We start from the raw sequence: 22,124 nt of genomic DNA on the forward strand, positions 1-22,124 counted from the left end.
CAGGAGCTCAGCCATTTGCTCCCCTTAGTCATTTACCTGGAAGCACTTCTCCAGAGTGGCCTCCTCGTTCCCACACTCTCCATTCCAATTATACTAGGAGACAAGGAGTCACAGTACTTACGGTAAACATAGCATTAGCTGGCAACTGGCGACTCCATTAAGTGGTCTGCATTATTTTGGGGAGCCTCTATAGTTGCTGTTTTCCTATTATATCCAGCCCATCCCTGACAATACTGTGAGGGGTCTGACCTCCTCCGCATTTGGCTCAGAGCAGCTTTATAGATGAGCAGACGATAGAAGACTCAGACCTTTCCTGGATTTTCTGGCAAGGCAAAAAAGAGGGATGAGAGGCCCTCGTATTAAAAAGGGTCAGCAACTAATGTTCTCCCTTAAGAGGGAAGTTGCCAACTGCACAAAGAAAGGAGTTTTATATATAAAGAAAGGCAAACCAGAAACATTGCAGAATGAGTTGTCAATCCTTCTGACCTTGTTAAAATCTCAATCATGCTTGGATGCTGATGGTAAATATTTCCTTTCAACAGGAAAACTCTGTCAGGCATTTATGGTGTACTCACAATGTGCAAGGTACTGTGTGAGGTGCTCAGGGCACCCAGAGAGGCCTTCTGGTCTGACAACCAGTGAGGGAATTGGAGCCCGAGAGGCAGACACGAAGGGAGCATCCAGGCGCTGTTCACAGCATTGGCTCCAACAGAGGAAAGCATGTGATTTGTGCCTAAGGAACGAGAAAGACCTTGATGGTTAGAAAAGAGGATGAATGTGGGCAGGCACAGTGGCTCAGGCCTATAATCCCAGAAGTTTGGCAGGTTGAGGTGGGAGGATTTCTTGAGGCCAGGAGTTCAAGACCAGCCTGGGCAACATGGTAAGAGAGACCCTGTCTCTACCAGAAAATTTTAAAATTTAGCTAGGTGTAGTGGTGTGCACCTGCAAGAGGATTGCTTCAGCCCAGGAGTTTGGAGTTCAAGGATGGAGTGAGCTGTGAGAGCTGTGATTGTGCCACTGCAGAGAGAAAGAGAGAAAAGAAAGGAAGGAAGGAGGGAAATAAGGAAGGAAGGAAGGGAAGGAGATGAATGAGTGAAGGAAGGAAGGAAAGAGATGAATGGGTAAAGAAAATGTGCTGGAATATAGAATATTTTCCAGCCGTAAAAAGATAGAAATCCTGCTATTTGTGATAACATATTGGAAGACATTATGCTGAGTGAAATAAGCCAAGCAAAAAAGACAAATACTGCATGATCTCACATATATGTGGAATCTTAAAAAGTCAAATTTGTGGAAGCAGGTAGTAAGAATGGTGGTTGCCAGGGGTTGGGGAGGTGCAGGAGGTGGGGAGATGTGGCTCTGGAGACCTCACGTATAGCATGACGGTACAGCTCACAACACTGTATTATATACTTGAAATTAGGAGAATAGATGTGAAATGTCTTCAGCACAAAAAAAGAGTAACTGTGTGAGGTGAAGGTTAATTACTTGATTGTGGAAATCATTTCACAGTCTATATCAAATCATCACGTTGTACACTTAAATTTATAGTTTTATCAATGATATCTCAATAAAGCTTGGGAAGAAAAAGAAAAGAGGAAGGAGGGGCCTTTCAAGCTGAGGACCAAGAAGAACAAAAGCACAGAAAAGTCTGTCTTGTTGAAAAAACTGTGTTACTTGGACAAGACAGTGCTGGGGGCGAGTAAGAAATGGGGGTGAGGGGCCCAGCACAGTCGCTCATGCCTGTAATCCCAGCACTTTGGGAGGCTGAGGTGGGTAGATCACCTGAGGCCAGGAGTTTGAGACTAGCCTGGCCAACATGGTGAAACCCTATCTCTATCAAAAACTATAAAAATTAGCCACGCATGGTGGTGCACACCTGTAATCCCAGCTATTTGGGAGGCTGAGGCAGGAGAATCACTTGAACCTGGGGGGTGAAGGTTGGAGTGAGCTGAGATCACACCGCTGCACACCAGCCCAGGTGATAGAGCAATAGTCCATTTCAAAAAAAAAAAAAAGGAGAAGAAGAAATAGCAGGGGAAAGATGCTGGAGAGGTAAAGTAGGTCTAGATTCTGGATGGGATGCCACTGTAGGGAATTTGAACTTTACTCTGGGGGCATAGGAGGCTATTGAGTGTTTTGGAGGTGGGAGTGCCCTGCTTTCCGGGCACATCATTCTGCTAGCAGGTCTGCAAGGCTCCAAAGCCCCTCCCATTCTGACATACGGAGGTGAAGTGATTGCCGTACACCAGGCGGAGAGGATCAGGACCTGAACTCTGGCCAGGTCAATGTGGCCACAGTGGGGAGGAGAAAAGGGAACACTTCTGAGAGTCAGAGCTCAGGCTCCAAATCCTAGGCTTGCCGCTTGCTAACTAACTGTGCAGCTTAGACACTGGAGTTAACTTCTCTGTGCTTCTGCTTCCTCATCTGTAAAATGGGAATAATAACAGTACATGCCTCTTAAGGTTATTTTATATAACCTTATACACCACCTAAAACGCTTAGAACAGGGGGTTGGTACAATAAGCACTTGACAAAGATAATCTATTATTATTATGTTCAGATGTAAAATCCTGTGACTTAACTGATTGAACCTGGAGGGCAAGGGAAAGCGTCAAAGCCGTACTGTTCATGAAAGGACTATGGCAGATACTCAGAATTGATAATAGCTAGGGAAAAAACATTGAAGGACATTCTGCAAAATACCTGTTCATAATCTTCAAATGTGTCAAGGAAACCCACAGGAGCTCTTCCACACTGAAGGAGAGCAGAAGGACTTGACAACTAAAGGCAATGTGTGATCCTGAACTTGACCCATTAACTTCAGCGGACATTATTTATTGAGTCAATTGGGACAATTCAATTGAAATTTTCAGGAGTCCAAGGATGTCATTATGAAGGAGGATGTGCTTGTTTCCGTGTTTGTAGGAAATGACATAAAAGGTTCTGGAGTAAAGAGGCATCCAATGAGCAACTTATTCCCAAGTGTTTCTGAAAGTTGTTTGTCCTCACAACTCCTTTGGAAGTTTGTGATTGCTGAAAATAAAAACACCTTCTTTTTTAAATGAAAAGCTAGCATTTGTTGAGCATTCACTAAGTATCAGGAATTGTGGCCAGTGCTTTGCACATGAGCAGCTTTGGCTCTCCAAAGAAACTTCTCTGACTTTGCATCTCTACCAAAACAGAGCCGAGTGCCCCTCCTCTGTGCCCCGATCATAGGCTGCACTCCTCTTCACTAACTGCTCGTGACCATGAGTTTCAAGTGGTCTTTGAAAAGTAGACCACTTGTTTGTCTGTGACACTCCCCCCTCCCACTTCATGGATAGCCTAAGTTCTTTAACAGCAAGGGCTGTATCCCTTTCTCCACTTGCAGCCCCTGGTATAGTAAATCCCAGGCTCCCAAGACATCCTTGGTGGCTGAAACACTGAGGCTTGCTCACCATGGTGACTACCATTAAAAATGAGGCACCAGGCTTGGAATGCATGTCTGATATATGACTTCTTTTCAAGGTGGTCCTGGCTCTGGCAAAGGCACACAATGTGAAAAGCTGGTGGAAAAATATGGATTTACACATCTCTCAACTGGCGAGCTCCTGCGTAAGGAACTGGCATCAGAATCTGAAAGAAGCAAATTGATCAGAGATATTATGGAACATGGAGACCTGGTGCCCTCAGTAAGCAACAAAACCTGCTCCACACTACTGCCTTTCCTGTAATGAGTCTGAGCTGCTGGAACTAAACACCTCAAAGAAACAATAGTTGTATTTTACTTCCTCCTTTGTAGCAATCCAGATGCAGGCAGGTCTACAGTGGAGAGCCCTTCCGCCCAACCAGGTCTGGCTGGCCCAGGGTCCTTCCATCTTGTTGCTCTACCAGCCCCTCGAATGTTGACCTAATTTCACATTTTCCCCCCAGATTCATCCCACTTTAGAATTGAAAAAGCTTCAAAATGGAAGTGAGTACGGTGTAGCAGAGCCTAGAATTAGAAACTCCCAGAAAATATTAAGTAATGCTTTGGTCTAGTTCTGAGAAGTACGATGACATGACCTTGAAATCTGCTATCTTCTTGTGTCATTTCAGAATATCTTTTTTTCTATCTTTTTTCTTCTTAAGTCACCATCCATCTCTGAGGAGCTGGATGGCAGGGATATCAAGAAATATTCGTCTCTGCCACAGTGGGTCACATGCTAGGCTCTGTAATTAGGGCTGTATGATACAGTCTCTGTTCACAACAGAGCTGTCTGATTCCTCTCTAACCAGCTGCACTCTTCCTGCCTGGACAACAGAATGGTCCTCGGGAAGGGAAAACAGACCATTACAATTGCCACCTAGCTGGCCTCCCAGAGCCCACTCTTCTCCCTACAGTCTCCTCTTTTCACAGCAGCTGTTACCAGAAAGCAGTCTCAATTCAGACCCCAAGAGAGGGTTCTTGGATCCTGTGCAAGAAAGAACTCAGGACGAGTTGTAGAGTAAAGTGAAAGCAAGTTTATTAAGAAAGTAGAGGAATAAAAGAATGGCTACTCTAAAGACAGAGCATCCCGAGGGCTGCTGGTTGCCCATTTTTATGGTTATTTCTTGATGATATACTAAACAAGGGGTGGATTATTCATGCTGCCCCAGTGTTGCCATGGCATTTGTAAACTGTCATGGCACTGGTGGGAGTGTAGCAGTGAGGACAACCAGAGGTCACTCTTGTCGCCATCTTGGTTTTGGTGAGTTTTAGCCAGTTTCTTTACTGCAACCTGTTTTATCAGCAAGGTCCTTAGGACCTGTATCTTGTGTGGACCTTCTATCTCATCCTGTGACTTAAAATGCCTTCAGCTGCTGGGCACAGTGGTTCATGCCTATAATCCCAGCACTTTGGGAGGATAAGGCAGGCAAATCAGCTGAGGTCAGGAGTTCAAGACCAGCTTGGCCCACATGGTGAAACCCTATCTCTACTAAAAATACAAAAAAATTAGCTGGGGGTGGTGGTGGGTGCCTGTAATCCCAGCTACTTGGGAGGCTGAGGTAGGAGAATCGTTTTAACTCAGAAGGCAGAGATTGCAGTGAGCCAAGATCGTGCCACTGCACTCCAGCCTAGGCAACAGTGCAAGACTCTGTCTGAAAAAAAAAAAAAGAAAAGAAAAGAAAATGCCTTAACCTTCTGAGAATGCAGCCCAGTAGGTCTCAGCCTTATTTTACCCAGCCTTTATTCAAGATGGAGTTGCTCTGTTTCCAACACCTCTGACACAGCCAGAATGATTTCTTTAAAACATTTATCGAAGTGTGTTATTCCCTTCCTCAAAACCTTCCAGGGGCTGCCCACTGTACTTAGGATGGCATACAGAGTCCTTTCTCAGTTCCGGCCTCCAGCTCCCTCTCCACTGTCATTTCCCACCACTCTCACCTTGCTTACTCCCACCCGCTTCCTTGTTCCTCCCACAAGTCAGACTGTTCCTGCCTCAGGGCCTTTGCACTTGCTGTGTCTGCAGCTTGAGTGCCCTCCCTTCACACAGTCACATAGTTTGCTCCTTTACTTCATCCAGATCTCCGCTTCACTGTTACACTTTATCAGATGCCTTCCCTGACCACCCTATAGGAAGTAACAACTCGAGCATTGTGTATCTCTTTGTCCTGCTCTAATTTTGTACCTGTCAGTTATCTGCAGCTGACTTTTTATTATGTATTTATTTGTTCATCTACTGCCTATCTTCTTCATTAGAATATAAACTTCATGAGGACTTTATTCACGATTTTCTAGGGATAGATGCTGACCACACTTGGAATGGCCACATTCCCTAAAGCCCCTGCCAAAAGCCAGAGCGCCCACGAGCAAGGAATTCGTCTGCTGGCAGATGATCGCATTTTTCCTCTACCAATTTCCTGACTCTGGTGTATTTCTCTCACTTCATTTTCCATAAGCACTTGTTAAATACAAATTTTCAACAAAGAGAGTTATGTTGCTTGAAAATGCTATTTTACATCTACCAAAAGTCTTTTAAGTCAGTATATGTCAAATTTTATAAAATATATACTGGAACAAAATTAACAGTAAAATACATTTTTTTTTTTTTTTTGAGACAGAGTCTCACTGATTGCACAGGCTGGAGTGCAGTGCCGTGCAGCTCACTGCAACCTCCACTTCCTGAGTTTGAGGGATTCTCCTGCCTCAGCCTCCCGAGTAGCTGGGATTACAGGCGCCCACAATGGCTAGCTAAGTTTTGTATTTTTAGTAGAGAGGGTTTTGCCACGTTGGCCAGGCTGGTTTTAAACTCCTGACCTCAGGTGATCCACCCAACTCGGCCTCTCAAAGTGCTAGGATTACAGGCATGAGCCACTGCACCCAGCCAGTAAAATACTTTTTATACCATGTTTTGTCAAGTTTTAAATTGCCATTATGCCGAATTCATGGAGTGCTACCATATAAAATACAGCTACCTTATCTCATCTAATCTAAGATGCCAATATTTTAAGACAGATAACCAGTAAGAATATATCAGTAAGAAGAAAAACACTAACAATTAAACCATGATGCAGAACTGATTTTAAATACCTGCCAATTTAATAGATATTAAAATATAGAGTTGGGGTGGAAGTATGAAATGAAATCTGGTCTATTGCTATCTGCTGCTAACCTTATCAGAACATTCCTCTCTCCCTCAGTGGATGAGTGCAGGAGACTTGGGGTACTTCTAGTGTTCTGTGGAAGAGCTCAGGTCCTGACCACTCTTGCTTTACTCCAGGGCATCGTTCTAGAGCTCCTGAAGGAGGCCATGCTGGCCAGCCTCGGGGACACCAGGGGCTTCCTGATTGACGGCTATCCTCGGGAGGTGAAGCAAGGAGAAGAGTTTGGACGCAGGGTGAGTGGTTGTTATGAGGATCCTTCCAGAAGAGAAATAGGGGACATCATTGAGGTTGGGGGAAAATTCAAAGTCTATTTATTTCCCAATTACATTAATGAAAACTTTCCTTTACAAGTGGCAGAAACTTGACTCAAACTAGAAATTTACAAAGGAGGAGTAGATTTATTGACTTAAGTAACTAAAACACCCAGTAGTGGCTTAGATTTGCTTGACTCCAGATATCCAAATGTGACCATCAATTGTCTGACTCTCTCTCTCTCAAATTCTCTTGTGTTGACCTCATTTTCCTCCCGATCAAGGCTTAAGGCTTACATTCTACCATCTAAGTGACCTCACAGAAGTGTTTGTTTCCCAGTGGGTCCAGCAAAAGACCCAGAGTTGTGTTTTCCTATCCTGGATTTGGTCACAGCCCTGTCATCACTGAACCAATCACTGTGGCCAAGAGGGAAGGGGAGGGAATATGCTGGCTGGCCCATCTTGGAGGACCAGGGAAGGATGGGAAAGGAGGAGGGAGCACAGGCACCACACCTGAACTATACAGGAAAGGAAAATTACCTCCAGGAAAAGTAGTGCTGCCCTTACAAGAAGGGGGAATGGGTGCTGGACAGGTGGAATCAGAACCACACACCACCCTCCCGCTATCCTCTCATCATCCCATCTCCCAGCCCACCCTCTCCTAGTGAGGAGGGTGGGTCAGGGCCACTCACAGGGGAGCAGCAGTAAGTAAAAACCATTGTGGCTTCCATGAATTGAACCCACTCTGGGCCAAATCCTGTGCCCACACTTTATAGAGAGTAACTGGAATTTTACAAGTCCAGGCGAGAAGGGTACAACTGACCCCATTTGTTAGACTGACTTTGAGAACCTACAAGAAATTCATATTTATAGAGGTATTCCTTTAGACTAGTTTTGAAACATTTTTCATATATATTTTTCATTTTGATTTTTTTTAATAACATTTTAGATAGATAGGGGAAGTGTTGTCTTCATGTTAAAGGTTATGAGTGAAGCCCAGAGAGGATTGATGACTTGCCCATGGCCACACAGTTGGTGACAACTTACTGATAAGTGTCAACTGCTGGCAGAACTAAGATTTTGTGGGGCCCATCGCCATCCACGTCTAGTAACATTGATTGAGGTGAATTATACTTGGGTGTCTCCGGAGGGCTTTGACCTCCTTCTGAGCCTGTGTCATGCATCTTCCTTAGACAGTATTGAAATACTGAAAGGTCAGTTGCTCATCTTCCCCTATACTTCCTACATGAAACCAGAGTCAAAGAAAACTTTTCTAGGTCTGGTTGGCATGAGTGGACCCTGGACCCACACTGGCTGTCCCTTGGCTCCAGAGCTTCCATCAGCAAGGTGGGGCTAGGCAGGGAGAGGCGGATTTGTGGAGCAGAGTCCCATGACCGAAGAAGTTTCAGGCAGTTCTTAATGGGGGACACGCACATGCCCAAATTCTAACGAGCTTTTTCCCATGAAACAAACCACTTCAAGAGCACAAATCTCAATATAAATCAACTCGTTTTTTACAAAATGGAATTGGGAGCGTTGTTCTACTTTTTAAATAGCTTTGGTAAAACAGACATAACAAAATTTGTCATCTTAACCGTTTTTAAGTTTACAGTTCAGTGATGTTGAATACATTCATATTGTTGTGAGGCCGTCACCACCATCCATCTTGAGAAGTCTTTTTATCTTGCTAAACTGAAACTCTACGCTTTATTTACTTATTACTTTATTTATCTTTATTTTGGGAGACAAGGTTTTGTCCTGTTGCCCTGGCTGGAGTGTAGTGGTGCAGTCATAGCTCACTGCGGCCTTGACCTCACAAGCTCAAGCAATCCTCCCACCTCAGCCTCCTGAGTAGCTGGGAGGCTGTACCACCACACCCAGCTAAATTTTTTGATTTTTTTTTTTTAGACATGGGGGTCTCACTCTGTTACCAGGGCTGGTCTTGAACTCCTGGGCTTAGGTGATCCTTTCACCTCAGCCTCCCAAAGTTCTGGGATTACGGGTGCGAGCCACCACAATTGCCTGAAACTCCACTCTCTCCCTCCTTTCCCCAGCCCCTGATAGGCACCATTTTTCTTTCTGTCTCTGTTAATTTCACTATTCTAGGTACCTTTTATTTCACTTAATAAAATGTCCTCAAGCTTCGTTCATGTTGTAGCATGTGTCAGAATTTCCTTTTGTTTCCAGGTCAAATAACATTCCATTGTATGTGTATGCCACATTATTTTTATTCATTCACCTATGGATAGAGACTGGGGTTGCTTTCACTTTCCGGCTATTGTGAATAATGTTGACGTGACTATGGGTGTACAGTGTCTGTTCAAGTTCCTGCTTTGGGCATATACTCAAAAGTAGAATTGCTAGATCATATGGTAATTCTATTTTTAATTTTTTGAGGAGCCACCATACTACATATATATATATATACCTACTGTCAGACATAGTGGCCACACCATTTTACATTCCTACCGACGATGCATGAGGATTTCAATTTCTTCTCACCAACACTTGTTATTTTATGGGGTTTTTGATAGTAGCCATCCTAAATGGTGTGAGGTGGTTTCTTCTTGTGGTTTTGATTAGCAGTTCTTTACTGATTAGTGACATTGAGCATCTTTTCATATGATTTTTGGCCAGTTGTATATCTTCTCTGGAGAAGTGTCTATTTGAGTCCTTTACCCATTTTTAAATGAAGTTGTTTTCTTTTTGTTGTTGAGTTGTAGGAGTTCTCTGTATATTTTAGATACTAACTCCTTATGAGATATATGACTTGCAGATATTTTCTTTCATTTGCTAGGTTGTCTTTTCTCTCTTTTGATTGTGTCCTTTGATGCACAAAAGCTTTTCATTTTGGTGTAGTCCAGTTTATCTGTTTTCACTTTTGTCGCCTGTGCTCTTTGTCCTGTATAAGAAGTTATTTGATGAACAAAAGCTTTTCATTTTGGTGTAGTCCAGTTTATCTGTTTTCACTTTTGTCGCCTGTGCTCTTTGTCCTGTATAAGAAGTTATTTGATGAACAAAAGCTTTTCATTTTGGTGTAGTCCAGTTTATCTGTTTTCACTTTTGTCGCCTGTGCTCTTTGTCCTGTATAAGAAGTTATTTGATGAACAAAAGCTTTTCATTTTGGTGTAGTCCAGTTTATCTGTTTTCACTTTTGTCGCCTGTGCTCTTTGTCCTGTATAAGAAGTTATTTGATGAACAAAAGCTTTTCATTTTGGTGTAGTCCAGTTTATCTGTTTTCACTTTTGTCATCTGTGCTCTTTGTCCTGTATAAGAAGTTATTGCCTAATCCAATGTCATGAAGCCTTCCCTCTATATTTTCTTCTAAAACTTTTGTCGTTTTAGCTCTTATATAAGGTATTTTGATCCATTTTGTTTGTTTGTTTGAGACAGAGGCTCGCTCTGTTACCCAGGCTGCAGTGCAGGGGTGCAATCTCAGTTCACTGCAACTTCTACCTCCTAGGTTCAAGCAATTCTTATGCCTCAGCCTCCTGAATAGCTGGGACTACAAGCGCATGCCACCGCACCTGGCTAATTTTTTTTTTTTTTTTTGTACTTTTAGTAGAGACTAGGTTTCACCATGTTGGCCAGGCTTGTCTTGAACTCCCAGCCTCATGTGATCTGCCCCACCTTGGCCTCCCAAAGTGCTTGGATTACAGGCATGAGCTACCACACCAAGCCTTGATCCATTTTGAGATAATATTTTGTAGATGATGTCAGATAAGAGTCAGATTTCATTCTTTTGCCTATGGATATCTAGTTTTCCCAATGCCATTTGTTGAAAGACTATTCTCCCCCTCAGAATGATCTTGACATCTATGTTAGTCCATTTGCATTGCTGTGAGGAATACCTGAGGCTGGGTACTTAATGAAGAAAAGAGGTGATTTTTGGCTCATGGTTCTGCAGCCTGTACAGGAAGCATAACATTGGCATCTGCTCCTGGTGAGGCCTCAGGAAGCTTCCACTCACAGCAGAAGGTGAAGGAGAAGCCAGTGTACCACATGTTGAGAGAGAGACACCAGAGGCCCCGACTCTTTTAATCACATCTTCTGTGAACTCATAGATTGAGAACTCAGTCATTACCATGAGGACAGCACCAAGCCATTCACAAGCGACCTGCCCCCATGATCCAAACATCTTCAACTGGCTCACCTCCAACACTGGAGGTCACATTTCAACGTGAGATTTCGAGGGGAAAAATTCCAGACCATGTTAGCATCCTTGTGAAAAATCATTTGACCATATATATGTGAGGGTTTATTTCTGGGCTGTCTATTCTATTGATCTATATATCTGTCTTTATGTCTGTACCACATTCTTTTGATTACTGTAGCTTAGTCATAAGTTTTGAAATCAGAAAATGTGAGACCTCCAACTTTGCTGTTCTTTTTGATGACTGTTTTGGCAATTCAGGGCCTCTTGAGATTCTGTATGGTTTTAGAATGATATTTCTATTCCTGCCCCAAAAAAAACCACATTGGGATTTTGATAGACATTATATTAAATCTTAGATTATTTTGGGTAATATCAGCATCTTAGCAATATTAAGCCTTCCATGGATTGTTTTAGATTTTGTTTATTCTAATCCTCTAGCCAAGGTCTAAGCTGTGAATAAGTCCCTGGGGATGCATTCTGAGTAACTGAGGAACGGGAATATTTTTCTCACACCACCTCAAAATCAAGGCCTGTGCAGGGCTGGGGAGTTAGAAGGGATACAGAGAGAGGACAGTGTGGTCCAGCCGTTGAGAAGCTTCCTGTCTATGAGGACTGGCAGTTGTGTAAGCATGCCACTAGAATACAATTGCAGATGTGTAATAACTGCCTGCAGGGTCTTTACTGAGGTTCAGGCTTTTCACACTTACATTGCCCTTGAACTTAAGGTCAGAAGAGCTCTGAGAGAGCCTCCAGGAAAGTCAAGACAGGTCCTGCACTTGTTTGGAAGTGATGGGAATAGAAGTCTTTTATTATTATTATTATTGCTCTGAGAGGTGGTAGAATATTTTTTTGAGACCATCAAATGTCAAGGACAAGATGTATACTAAATAAATAAGGGGGCGCACTCTCTGTCTCAGTCAGCAACAACAAAATTAAATTATGATTCTTATTCTTCTTTGGGGGATTTTAAAATTGAGTCTGAAGGCAAACCCCAGAACTTAGGCCTGTGGGGTTCCACACCATTTTGAGCAATGACAGCCCTGGAGCTTCCCAAGGTGGCATCATTAAAGCATATCACTCATGTACTCTGGAGTCAGAAAACCTAGGTTTTCACCTCTCATATTGAAGTATTGAAATGCGAGATTATAAAATTAACACTAAGACAAAAGTATGCCAAATTGCAGGGTCTTTATTGCCGGTGACCACGGAGGACTCACGTCTCTCCAACCCGTGGCCCCGAAGGAAGGGTGCAAGAGTCTTTTATACCCATAAACCACCTCTGGGGGTGGGGATGAAGGGATTCAGACATTCTGAGGGCCAGGGGATTCCGTAAATCACCTCCCGGGCAGAGAGGAAGGAGCAGGTCTCCGGACATTCCAAGGGCTAGGGGACTTGTTGTCACTTCGATTCTTACCTAAGTGGTTTACAGAAGTCAAGATAAGCATTAGTTTACACATTGTCTGGGCAGTAGTGGAATCCACAGATCTTAGTTACTTATTACAACTTGCAGGGGCCAGGATGGAATTAGCTTGGGCTGCTTATTCTGGTCATTACTGGTAAGCAAAGGCCAGCAATTCTGGCAGTTACTGATAAGAAAAGGTAGGCAGCTGTACATAGTGAGCACTTTGCAGAGCAAACTAGCAGTTTTATTTACAGAAGCCAAGGCCAGCAGTTCTTGTGAGGAGAATGGGGCAGCCGTTACAACTTATTTCTGAAAAACAGCTTTGTCTTATAAAATGGCATTGCTCAGGTTCTAACTCTAGGCCAGCTATAGCACAATATATTATGGAGATCATAATACCTGTTAACATCTATTTAAAGGGTTTTGTAAACATCAGATGATATAACATACATAAATGTCTTCTAAGCTATAAAAGTTTATAAAATACTGTCAGTTTAGCATCACTCATTTGTTAATCACACCTCATATAAGCCTCTAAAATTCCTGCATCATCACAGCTTCCTCCTTTGTTTAAAACCCAGTTAGGACGAACCCAGAGCTCTATGCAGCGCATTGGTCTGTCCTCTGGCCTTTGGGTAAGTATGAATTCAAATGAGCCATGTGATCTTCCCTAAAGTAAAGCAAAAACTTCCTCTCCCACTGTGGTCCCTGTTCAGACAGGTTTTAGAATGTGGCAGAGAAGAAGCCTAACTAGAACTAAGGAACAAGAAAGGCATCCACATGGTGACTGGACAGTTTCACCCAGTGCTGAAATTCATGATGCCATTTCAAACAACACACAGGTAACCCATTTCATTACTGAACATACAACCCTTAAGCGACATCTTCAAAGATCGTTTCTTACATACTACTAGGAGGAACTTACAGAGACTAAGAGTGATAGTGATTTGTCCCTGGGTACAGTAACTTAAGAAGATTCTAGTATCAATTAAGCGGGTGTGCAAGAGAACACATCCAGTCCTCCAGAATGTGGATGGCCTGACCAGATGGCCGGGCATGGTAGCTCACACCTGTAATCCCAACACTTTGGAAGACCAAGGCAGGCAGATTACCTGAGGTCAGGAATTTGAGACTAGCCAGACCAAAATGGTGAAACCCTGTTTCTACTAAAAATACAAAATTAGCCGGGCATGGTGGCACATGCCTGTAATCCCAGCTACTTAGGAGGCTGAGCCAGTAGAATTACTTGAACCCAGGAGGCTGATGTTGCAGTGAGCTGAGATTGCACCACTGTATTCCAGCCTGGGCAACAGAGTGAGACTCTGTCTCAAAAAAAAAAACCTTGACCAGATGAACAAAGATGCTACAAAGACAGAATGAGCTACTGTTGACTCATTAATGCCCTGCAGGGCTCTTCATTTGTAGCTCCCCTCCGAATTACAGGCAAGAAATTAATTTGAAATTTGACAAAGACAAATGTAGACATCTGATTTTCCCCAGAGATTCAGAGTAATCAGCTTGGTTGAAAGCAGTGTTTCCCTTATGGGCATGAGGCCTGCAACTATGTTTGAAGTCCACTCAAGCCTGGGAGAGGTTTTAAGCAGCCCACAGAAATCTCACCAGCCTTTCCGTGTCACCAAAATTGACATGCCTGATGCATTGGACCATCTGTTGCCTTTAAAGTTTCAGTTAGTTAGGCTGACGCTTTTGCATACCTGTAGCTGAGTTCTCTAAGATGCAAGGTCCTTTGAGGATTTCCTTGGCCACTGGATATGACATCGCTAAAAATCAAATGCAAACTAATGTCCACAGCTTAAGGGTAAGTCTATGTGTAGTTTCTCTTTTACCTTCCTATCTTCTGTTCCTCAGACTGGTTTTATCCCTATTGAATGACAACCTGTGCCTTCAATCTGCAGTATGATTTACTGGGCGAAGGAAGGCTGTGTGTATGTGCGTGTGTGCATGTATGCTGTATGTATGTAGATGTGTGCAATGGGGCAGAAGGAATGTGAGGGAGGAGTCAGGATTTCTGATCACTATCCCTATTCTCCACTCCAGCTGAGAGGTTAGAGTGACTCTGGTGTGAACAGACCTGTATTTGGAGCCTGGCTTTGGGCGGTAAGCAAGTCAGCTAACTTTGTAGATCTCCATCTCCTCTTCTGTAAAACATTGGTTGGAAATACCTATCTCAGTGATTGCTTTACACATGTCTTTTGATTAATTTTTACAGTCCTACTTAGTAGGTGTTACTACCCCCATTTTATAGATTCTTACCATCTCGAGAAGGGCTCTGTGCTTAGCCTGACTCCAAATCAAAATGCTTTCCTATATTAAGCCAATCTCTTACTGAACACCAGACAAATTAAACACATATTAACAGAAGTAGAATGCATGGGTTTGCTCTTGGCTTTTCCCTCCCAAAAGACTCTTAGCTGAAATTCTGCCTTTAGCCAGGATATGCACATAAGTCTTGTGGATGTGTGAATGATGGCTTCACAGTGATCCCTCTGCCTCATGACTCTCAACTATCTCATGACACTTCATCAACAGAACCAGGGTTTCTAAGTATTCTAATCTTCAGAATGAGCTCTTAACACACGTATACACACATGCATGCATGCATGCATGCACACGCACAGGAATTTTGAGTCTGGCCAAGGGAATGTCCAGTTGGTGTATTCTAGTTGTTCAGAATTGTGGGAAGCTCTGGAGGCCACATAGGATTTTCCACTGGAGATATTTCTCCTCTCCTGATTTCTGGTTCACTGCAGAACTTAGAGCTGTGTGATGGTGGTGGGGGCAGGGGAAAAAGGCATCCTTCAATTGAGCAGTATTATTATCATTAGGGTTGTGTGTTCAGGAATGCTGGCATGAGCCAGATATTCCTTCTGTAGTGAGGTTCCTTCCCCCACAGGGACATACCTCGAGGTGAGAGCAAATGAGAAATAAGCACGCCACTTTCTTTTCAGCCAGGGCCCTTTCCTGCCAGTGCAGGGAGACTCTGGTAGACATGAAGGAGCCTGTGACTTAGGACACAAGTCTGTGTGAAACCGCTGACTCTTTCTAGACCTAAACCTGACCAATGGGAGACTTCACAGGTCAAAAGGATGATGATGTGGCCACACCCACCTTAAATAACATTAGCTCACGTTTGTGTAGTGTTTGAAGAGGGTCAGGGACTTCACATGCACCAACTCATTTAACCCTCACAGTATTCCTGTGAGTCAAACACTCTCATTATCCTCATTTTTAAAAGAGAAAACTAAGGCACACACCAAGAATTAGATGTCATTCACAACAAAGAGAGTTCCTGGATGGCATGGAGAGCTCCTGCCCACAGAACGTGGCCTAACCCCCATTCTGACTTAATCAGAAGAAAACTAAGGTTAGGGTTGAGTCAGAGGGCAGGAGGGCAAACTTCTCCTCCTCCTCCACCAAGGTGAAACCATGATCACAGTCCATGATGCTGATGTCCTCAGGCTGGTGGGCTTCTCTCATGCCCGGAGGGGTGCAAGGATGAGCGTGGTCCCACTAGATCCCAAGAAGCAGCAGAGGCAACTTCTGAAAAATAAAATGAGTGGGCACCCCATCCCAATTGCTCCCCTTCCTGTGGCAGGGCTCCATTTGGCCCACCCAGCTTCTTACCCAAGCCGCATTCTGAAGGCACTGGCTCTCTCCATCGGGGTGAGGTCACCAGGCTTTGGGGTTACATGCAGCTGCTTCAGGCCTGTCACTTACTAGTCCCTAGTGACCTTGGGAAGGTTAATCTGTGAGGACCTCCATTTCCTCATTCTTAAAGTGGGGATAATCATACTTCCCGGCAAGGGTGCCAGAGGCTTAAGGGATGGCTGTCTGTAAAGCCCTTAGCACAGTGAAGCCCAGCCAGCTGCTGAAGTGTTGCTGATGGCATCTCAGCAGCCTTTCCAAGGGCACTTGTGCTCTAACTAAGGTCCCCTGAACACCAAAAGCCATTGGAGAATCCAATGATGCTGGTGGCAGATCTCCAGGATGCCAGCAGGCAGGGCACGTTGGGGGCAGGGCAATATCCCCAAATCTCTGATTCATTCAGCCAAGGGTAGAGTTTTCTGTTCACCTCGTCACTTGATGTTAAAGACTAACCACAGTCTGGTGATAACAGGGCACAGCTGGGAGCCAGACAGCTACTCCACAGGACTTTCTAATGATAACATAGCAAAGCATTTTGAAAAGAATTAAATGGTATCTCATTTAAAGATTTTAAAAACTTTTAGGTACTAAAAACAAACGGTTCAGGTCACTTCCAAATAGAATAACTGCTCAATAGCTTTTTATATAGGAAGAGAGTGCTGATTCCAGTAGAGAGAGGTTAGGTCGAACTCCCTAGCTTTGGCACAGGAAAATGATGTGGCAGAGGAGCTTCTCAAACTGATGTGTAGACTCACCTAGGGATCTTGTTAAGATGAAGACTCTGGGCTGGGTGCGGTGGCTCTCCCTCTAATCCCAGTACTTTGGGAGGATGAGGCGGGCAGATCACTTGAGGTTAGGAGTTCAAGACCAGCCTGGACATTATGGTGAAACCCTGTCTCTACTAAAAATACAAAAATTAGCCGGGTGTGGAGGTGCACCTGCAGTCCAGCCTGAAAGACAGAGCAAGAGACTCAGTCACACACACACACACAAAATGCAGATTTTGCTTCAGCAGGTCACATGTTGTGCCGAAGATTCTGCATTTCTAACAGGCTTCCAAATGGTGCTGGTCCACGGGCCACAGTTTCGGAATCAGTGTGAAAGAAAAAGCTACTCTCTGCCCCGTGCGTATTTTGGTCTAAAAGGTCATTTGCTGCCGGCTCCTGCTTAGTGACACATAATCTCTGTTTGTACCTGTGTCCCTGAATTATCTTTCCTGTTCCCACAAGTGGCCTGAAAATGACCCCACAACTGGAGAAATCACCTGGCTGCCTCCTGCAGCCCTAACCCGAAGTTGTTTCAGGGAGAACATTAAGCCGCCTCCCAAGCTCGCCCTCTGCTGGTGAACAAGGGTCATTTTCTCCTAAACCCTCACCCAACCTTTCTTGCTGCACAAATGCTTTTTTTTTCTTTCCATGTAATACAGACAGAAAGTCTCATGACCTATTCCAGAGGTTTATTGCACTGTTGTAGATTTTGGAGAATGCTTCCACTCTGTTCCTTAAAGTACACCCCTCAGAGGAGGTAGATAAATGTTCTACCAACATTGTCTGGCAACTCACGATACTGTAAGTTTTCTGTGCTGCCTAAACATCCTCTTCTTGACTAAACTTTGTTCTCATCTCACCCCACACACTTTCTACAGTGGTGGCAAGACTTCATCTACTCACAGCTCGAATGCCGCAGGGTCGGGGGGAGTAATGATTTCCTTTGATCCAGGGTTGGAGGAGGAGGCAAAGTAAGCATGTCCCAGAGACAAAAGAACATGTAAGAGAAAGATAGGGAGATGGGGAGACTCCTACCACCATCATTCATTCATTAAAACATTTCTTCATCACCTACCATGTGTGAGACTTGGGACTGGGAGCCGAGAATTCTTAATCCCTGCACACGGAGAACCTAAGCCTAATAGAGGAAATAAGCATAATAGTGAATAGTTAGTGAATGTTTGCCATATGCCAAGGAGCATACATACATTATCTTATTTAATTTTATTTCATCCTCACAGCAATCCTGTGACCATCCTCATTGTATGAATGAGAAAACTGAGAGGCAGAGAAGCTAAGTCAGGCTTCTAGTTAATGAGGAAGTCAGTTGAAAAGAACAAGATTGAAGCCTGGCACAGTGGGATGTGCATGTAGTTCCAACTGCTCTGGAGGCTGAGGCAAGCGGATCACTTGAGTCCAGGAGTTCAAGACCGTAGTGCACTATAATTATGCCTGTGAGTAGCACTCACAGCCTGGGTATTAGAGTGAGACCTCACCTCTTACAAAATAAAATAGGCTAGGTGCGGTGGCTCACGCCTATAATCCCAGCACTTTGGGAGGCCGAGGTGGACAGATAACAAGGTCAAGAGATCAAGACCATTCTGGCTAACATGGTGTGAAACCCTGTGTCTACTAAAAATACAAAAATTAGCTGAATGTGGTGGTGGGTGCCTGTAGTCCCAACTACTCGAGAGGCTGAGGCAGGAGAATGGTTTAAACCCGGGAGGCAGAGGTTGCAGCGAGCTAAGATCCTTCCACTGCACTCCAGCCTGGCAACAGAGCAAGACTTCATCTCAAAAAAATAATAATAAAATAAAAACTGTAAAGAACAATTTGCTATTATCTCTCATGGTTCTGGAGGTTGAGGGGCTCAGCGGGCTGGTTCTCACTTGGGGTTCCTTATGCAATTGCAGTCAGACAGTGGCTGGGGGTGAAATGCATGTCTGCAGCCAGGGCTGGGATGTCTGAAACAGCTGGGGTCTGGTCGGGCATCTCTGTCCACACGACCTCTCCACGAGGCTAAGTTGGGCTTCCTCGCAGCCTGGCAGTCTCAGGATAGTTGGACATCTTAGATGGCAGCTGACTCCACACTACAGCAAGTGGTCCACAAAACCAGACAGAAACTGCAAAATTTCTTGAAACCTAGACTCTAAAAGCATGGAGCACCATTTCTGCTACCGTCTGTTGGTCCAAACAGTTATAGGTCAGATTCCAGGTGTTTTTGTGTCTCAGTGGGAAAGTAGCTGACAAGTAAAGCAAAGTAACAAATTGATGAAGCCCATCTTGGAGACAAGTCACGATACCAGGTTTTGACCAAAGCAGCCTGACTCAGCCTGTGCGCTCAACCTTTATGCTCCACTCAGCTGACAGTACCGGCACAGCCACAGTGCGCCACTGGTGATCCTGGTGGCTTGAGGGATCTCTGCCTCAGGTGGTCAGGGAAGGCTTCACAGTGGAGGAAACACCCCCTCGCACACGCATACTCCTTTCTCCTCAGTGCAGAAGACAGACAGCGCTGCAGTGGGTGGCAGACACCCCTGCATGGCGTGAGGGGACCTAAACGCTGAGGGCAAGAGACAGCCCTGAGGCAGCATGTGGAAAGGAGCTGACCTGGAGCGGGGGCCATGGAGTCCAGGCCCCCTGCACCACAGTATAATGCTGGGGCCTTGAGGGGAACCAGAAAGCCAAGAAAGGAAAAACCGGAGGCCCTGGGCCTTAGCAGAACGTAAGCAGAGTGAGGTTTCTGACTATGTCATGCTCTACTCCCACCCCCAGATTGGAGACCCACACTTGGTGATCTGCATGGACTGCTCGGCAGACACCATGACCAACCGCCTTCTCCAAAAGAGCCAGAGCAGCCCGCATGCGGATGACACTGCCAAGACCATCGCCAAGCGCCTGGAAGCCTACTACCGAGCGTCCATCCCCGTGATCGCCTACTACGAGACAAAAACACAGCTACACAAGGCGAGTCACTTCCCTTTCCCCCTCTGAAATGAGCCAGTTATCTTTTTCTTTTTTTCAAGGAAAAAGAAAAAGTTGAGAACATTTTAGTTAAGGGATCTGAGAATTAGAACTCTGTGCAGCTGTCGCACGAGGGCCCAAAGGACCAGCACACTGGCTCCCGCCTGGAACCCCAACACTTTGGGAGGTCAAGGCTGGTATATTGCTTGAACCCAGGAGTTCAAGGCCAGCCTAAGCAATATAGTGAGACCCTATCTCTACAAAACATTAGCTGGGCATGGTGGCACTAGCCTATAATCCCAGCTACTCAAGAGGCTGAGGTGGGAGGACTGCTTGAGCCCCAGAGGTGGAGGCTGTAGTGAGCTGAGACTGTGCCACTACACTCCAGCATGGGCAGCAGAGCAAGACCCTGTCTCAAAGAAAAAACAAGAAGAATTTGTACCAAAATATGAATCCCTTACTCTTCACTTTTATCTCAATAAAAATTAAATATCTGTCATCATATAGACCATAAAATGTTGGTCATATAATATTCACAGATGCCTTTATCGTTGCTGAAAACAACTCTTTCCAAAAAAAGAGAGGGAGAGAGGAAGGGAAGAAGGCAGGGAGGAGGGAGGCATGGATGAGACATAGGTTCTGCCAGTGACTCTGGACTATGAGATTGTTCACTAGAACTAAGAATCGGTGACTTCGAATTTCTAGAATTTTACATCATTCACAATTGGCACTTGGCCCCTTTGCCTCCATTTCTTGTGATAACTAATATTTTTAGAAGGAGCTGCATAGGGGGCCAGGAAAGCAGGTCATTAAGTAAAGCAATGAGGATAGTGTGAGGAAATAAGTCTATCAACTTAGTGATCATAAGCTCTCTGCTGAGTCACTGTCAATTTCATGAATTAGGGAAAAGTGCCCAGTCCTCATCCTCCCACTCATCCCATAACTATGTATCAGGCACCTGTAGTCCATCAATTGCACTAGTGGTTTGGATGCAAATAAGTAAGATTCTAGAGTCCTTGCAGAACTTAGGGTTTCAGTAGGAGAGAGAGACAAATGAGTGATCACACAACAGGGTCAAAGCAAACACAGTACGTGACGAGGGCCCTTTCCTCCAGTGAAAGGGGAAGGAAAGGATCCAGGAAGGTGGCATCAGGAGGACTCAGCTGAGTGTCTGGGTGGGGGTACACGCCATACCAGAGAAGCCCCAAGTGGAGAAGATCGGGAAAACCACGTAACTCCACGTGACTGTGACACAAAGTGCCAAGGAAAAGAGGAACGAGAGATGGGGATGGAGAGGCAAGCAAGGACTAGATCAAGATGGATCATATGTAGGAGCAAATAACTGCCCTGTGAGTGATGGGAACTACCAAAGGGGCAGGATTTCAATCTAGAAAGCTCACTCCATCATCCCCATGGAAAACGGATGCAAGAAGGTAAGGCTAGGAGACCACTGAGAGGCTGGAAACAAATCCATGAGGATGACGGACTGGGCTTTTAAGCGAGAATGAAATCCTGAGACTCAAATCAGAGAGGGGAGAGTGGGATCTCTTGCTGCTGACAGGATCAAGGACATCATCAATAGATAACAAACTTGTCTCTGAGGAAGCCACTTTACTGATTCCTCAGGGAAACCATCGCTAATGATTCTTATCTTCTAACTCCATGAATCGTCCGCTTTCCAGATTCCTAAGAAACACTTGGTATAGAAGTCTGAAAGATGCCTCTCCATTTAACTCAGGGTATCAAATATGTGGCATGAGAGCCATCATCCCCAACTTCCGCATCCATGGCAGCCATCGTAGATATATCCCAGCGCTGTTTCCTGCCGTACCCAGATGTGGCCTGAGAACACAGCACACCAGGCAGCTACTGCCAATTAATAGGACTTGATGTGCAACATGAGACTTGCTTGTTGTGCTTTATGTAACCTCTGGAGCCACATTTTTAAAAGAAAGACTTCAGTCTTTAAAAGCAGGGCCAAGTGCAGTGGCTCACACCTGTTATCCCAATTCTTTGGGAGGCCAAGACAGGAAAATTACTTGAGTCTAAAAGTTTCAAGACCAGCCTAGACAATATTTCGAGACCCCATATCTCCAAAAACAGCAAAAATTAGCTGGACGTAGTGGTGCGTGCCTGTGGCCTCAGTTACTTGGGAGGCTGAAATGGGAGGACTGCTTGAGCCTGGAAGGTCGAGCCTGCGATTTGCCATGATTGTACCTCTGCACTCCAGCCTGGGCAACAGAGCAAGACTGTCTCCCCACAAAAAGAGACTCAAAAACATAAAACAAAAAGTGCATTATGTAAGAGTA

At 44.7% G+C, this 22,124-nt stretch overlaps 1 protein-coding gene across 2 annotated transcripts in view; it reads left to right on the top strand.

Moving 5' to 3' along the window:
• The window catches only part of AK5 (adenylate kinase 5), a 307,643-nt gene that overhangs the window by 265,423 nt on the left and 20,096 nt on the right, over positions 1-22,124 (top strand). For both annotated transcript variants that reach the window (XM_002750991.6, XM_009001517.5), the window contains exons 11-13: positions 3,511-3,674; positions 6,726-6,842; positions 19,627-19,818. In XM_002750991.6, coding sequence (XP_002751037.1) covers positions 3,511-3,674; positions 6,726-6,842; positions 19,627-19,818 — 473 coding nt within the window. The remainder of the gene's footprint in view (positions 1-3,510; positions 3,675-6,725; positions 6,843-19,626; positions 19,819-22,124) is intronic.

The sequence above is a fragment of the Callithrix jacchus genome, chromosome 7 (genome assembly GCF_049354715.1).
Source record: "Callithrix jacchus isolate 240 chromosome 7, calJac240_pri, whole genome shotgun sequence".
NCBI classification, from domain to species: Eukaryota; Metazoa; Chordata; class Mammalia; order Primates; family Cebidae; genus Callithrix; species Callithrix jacchus.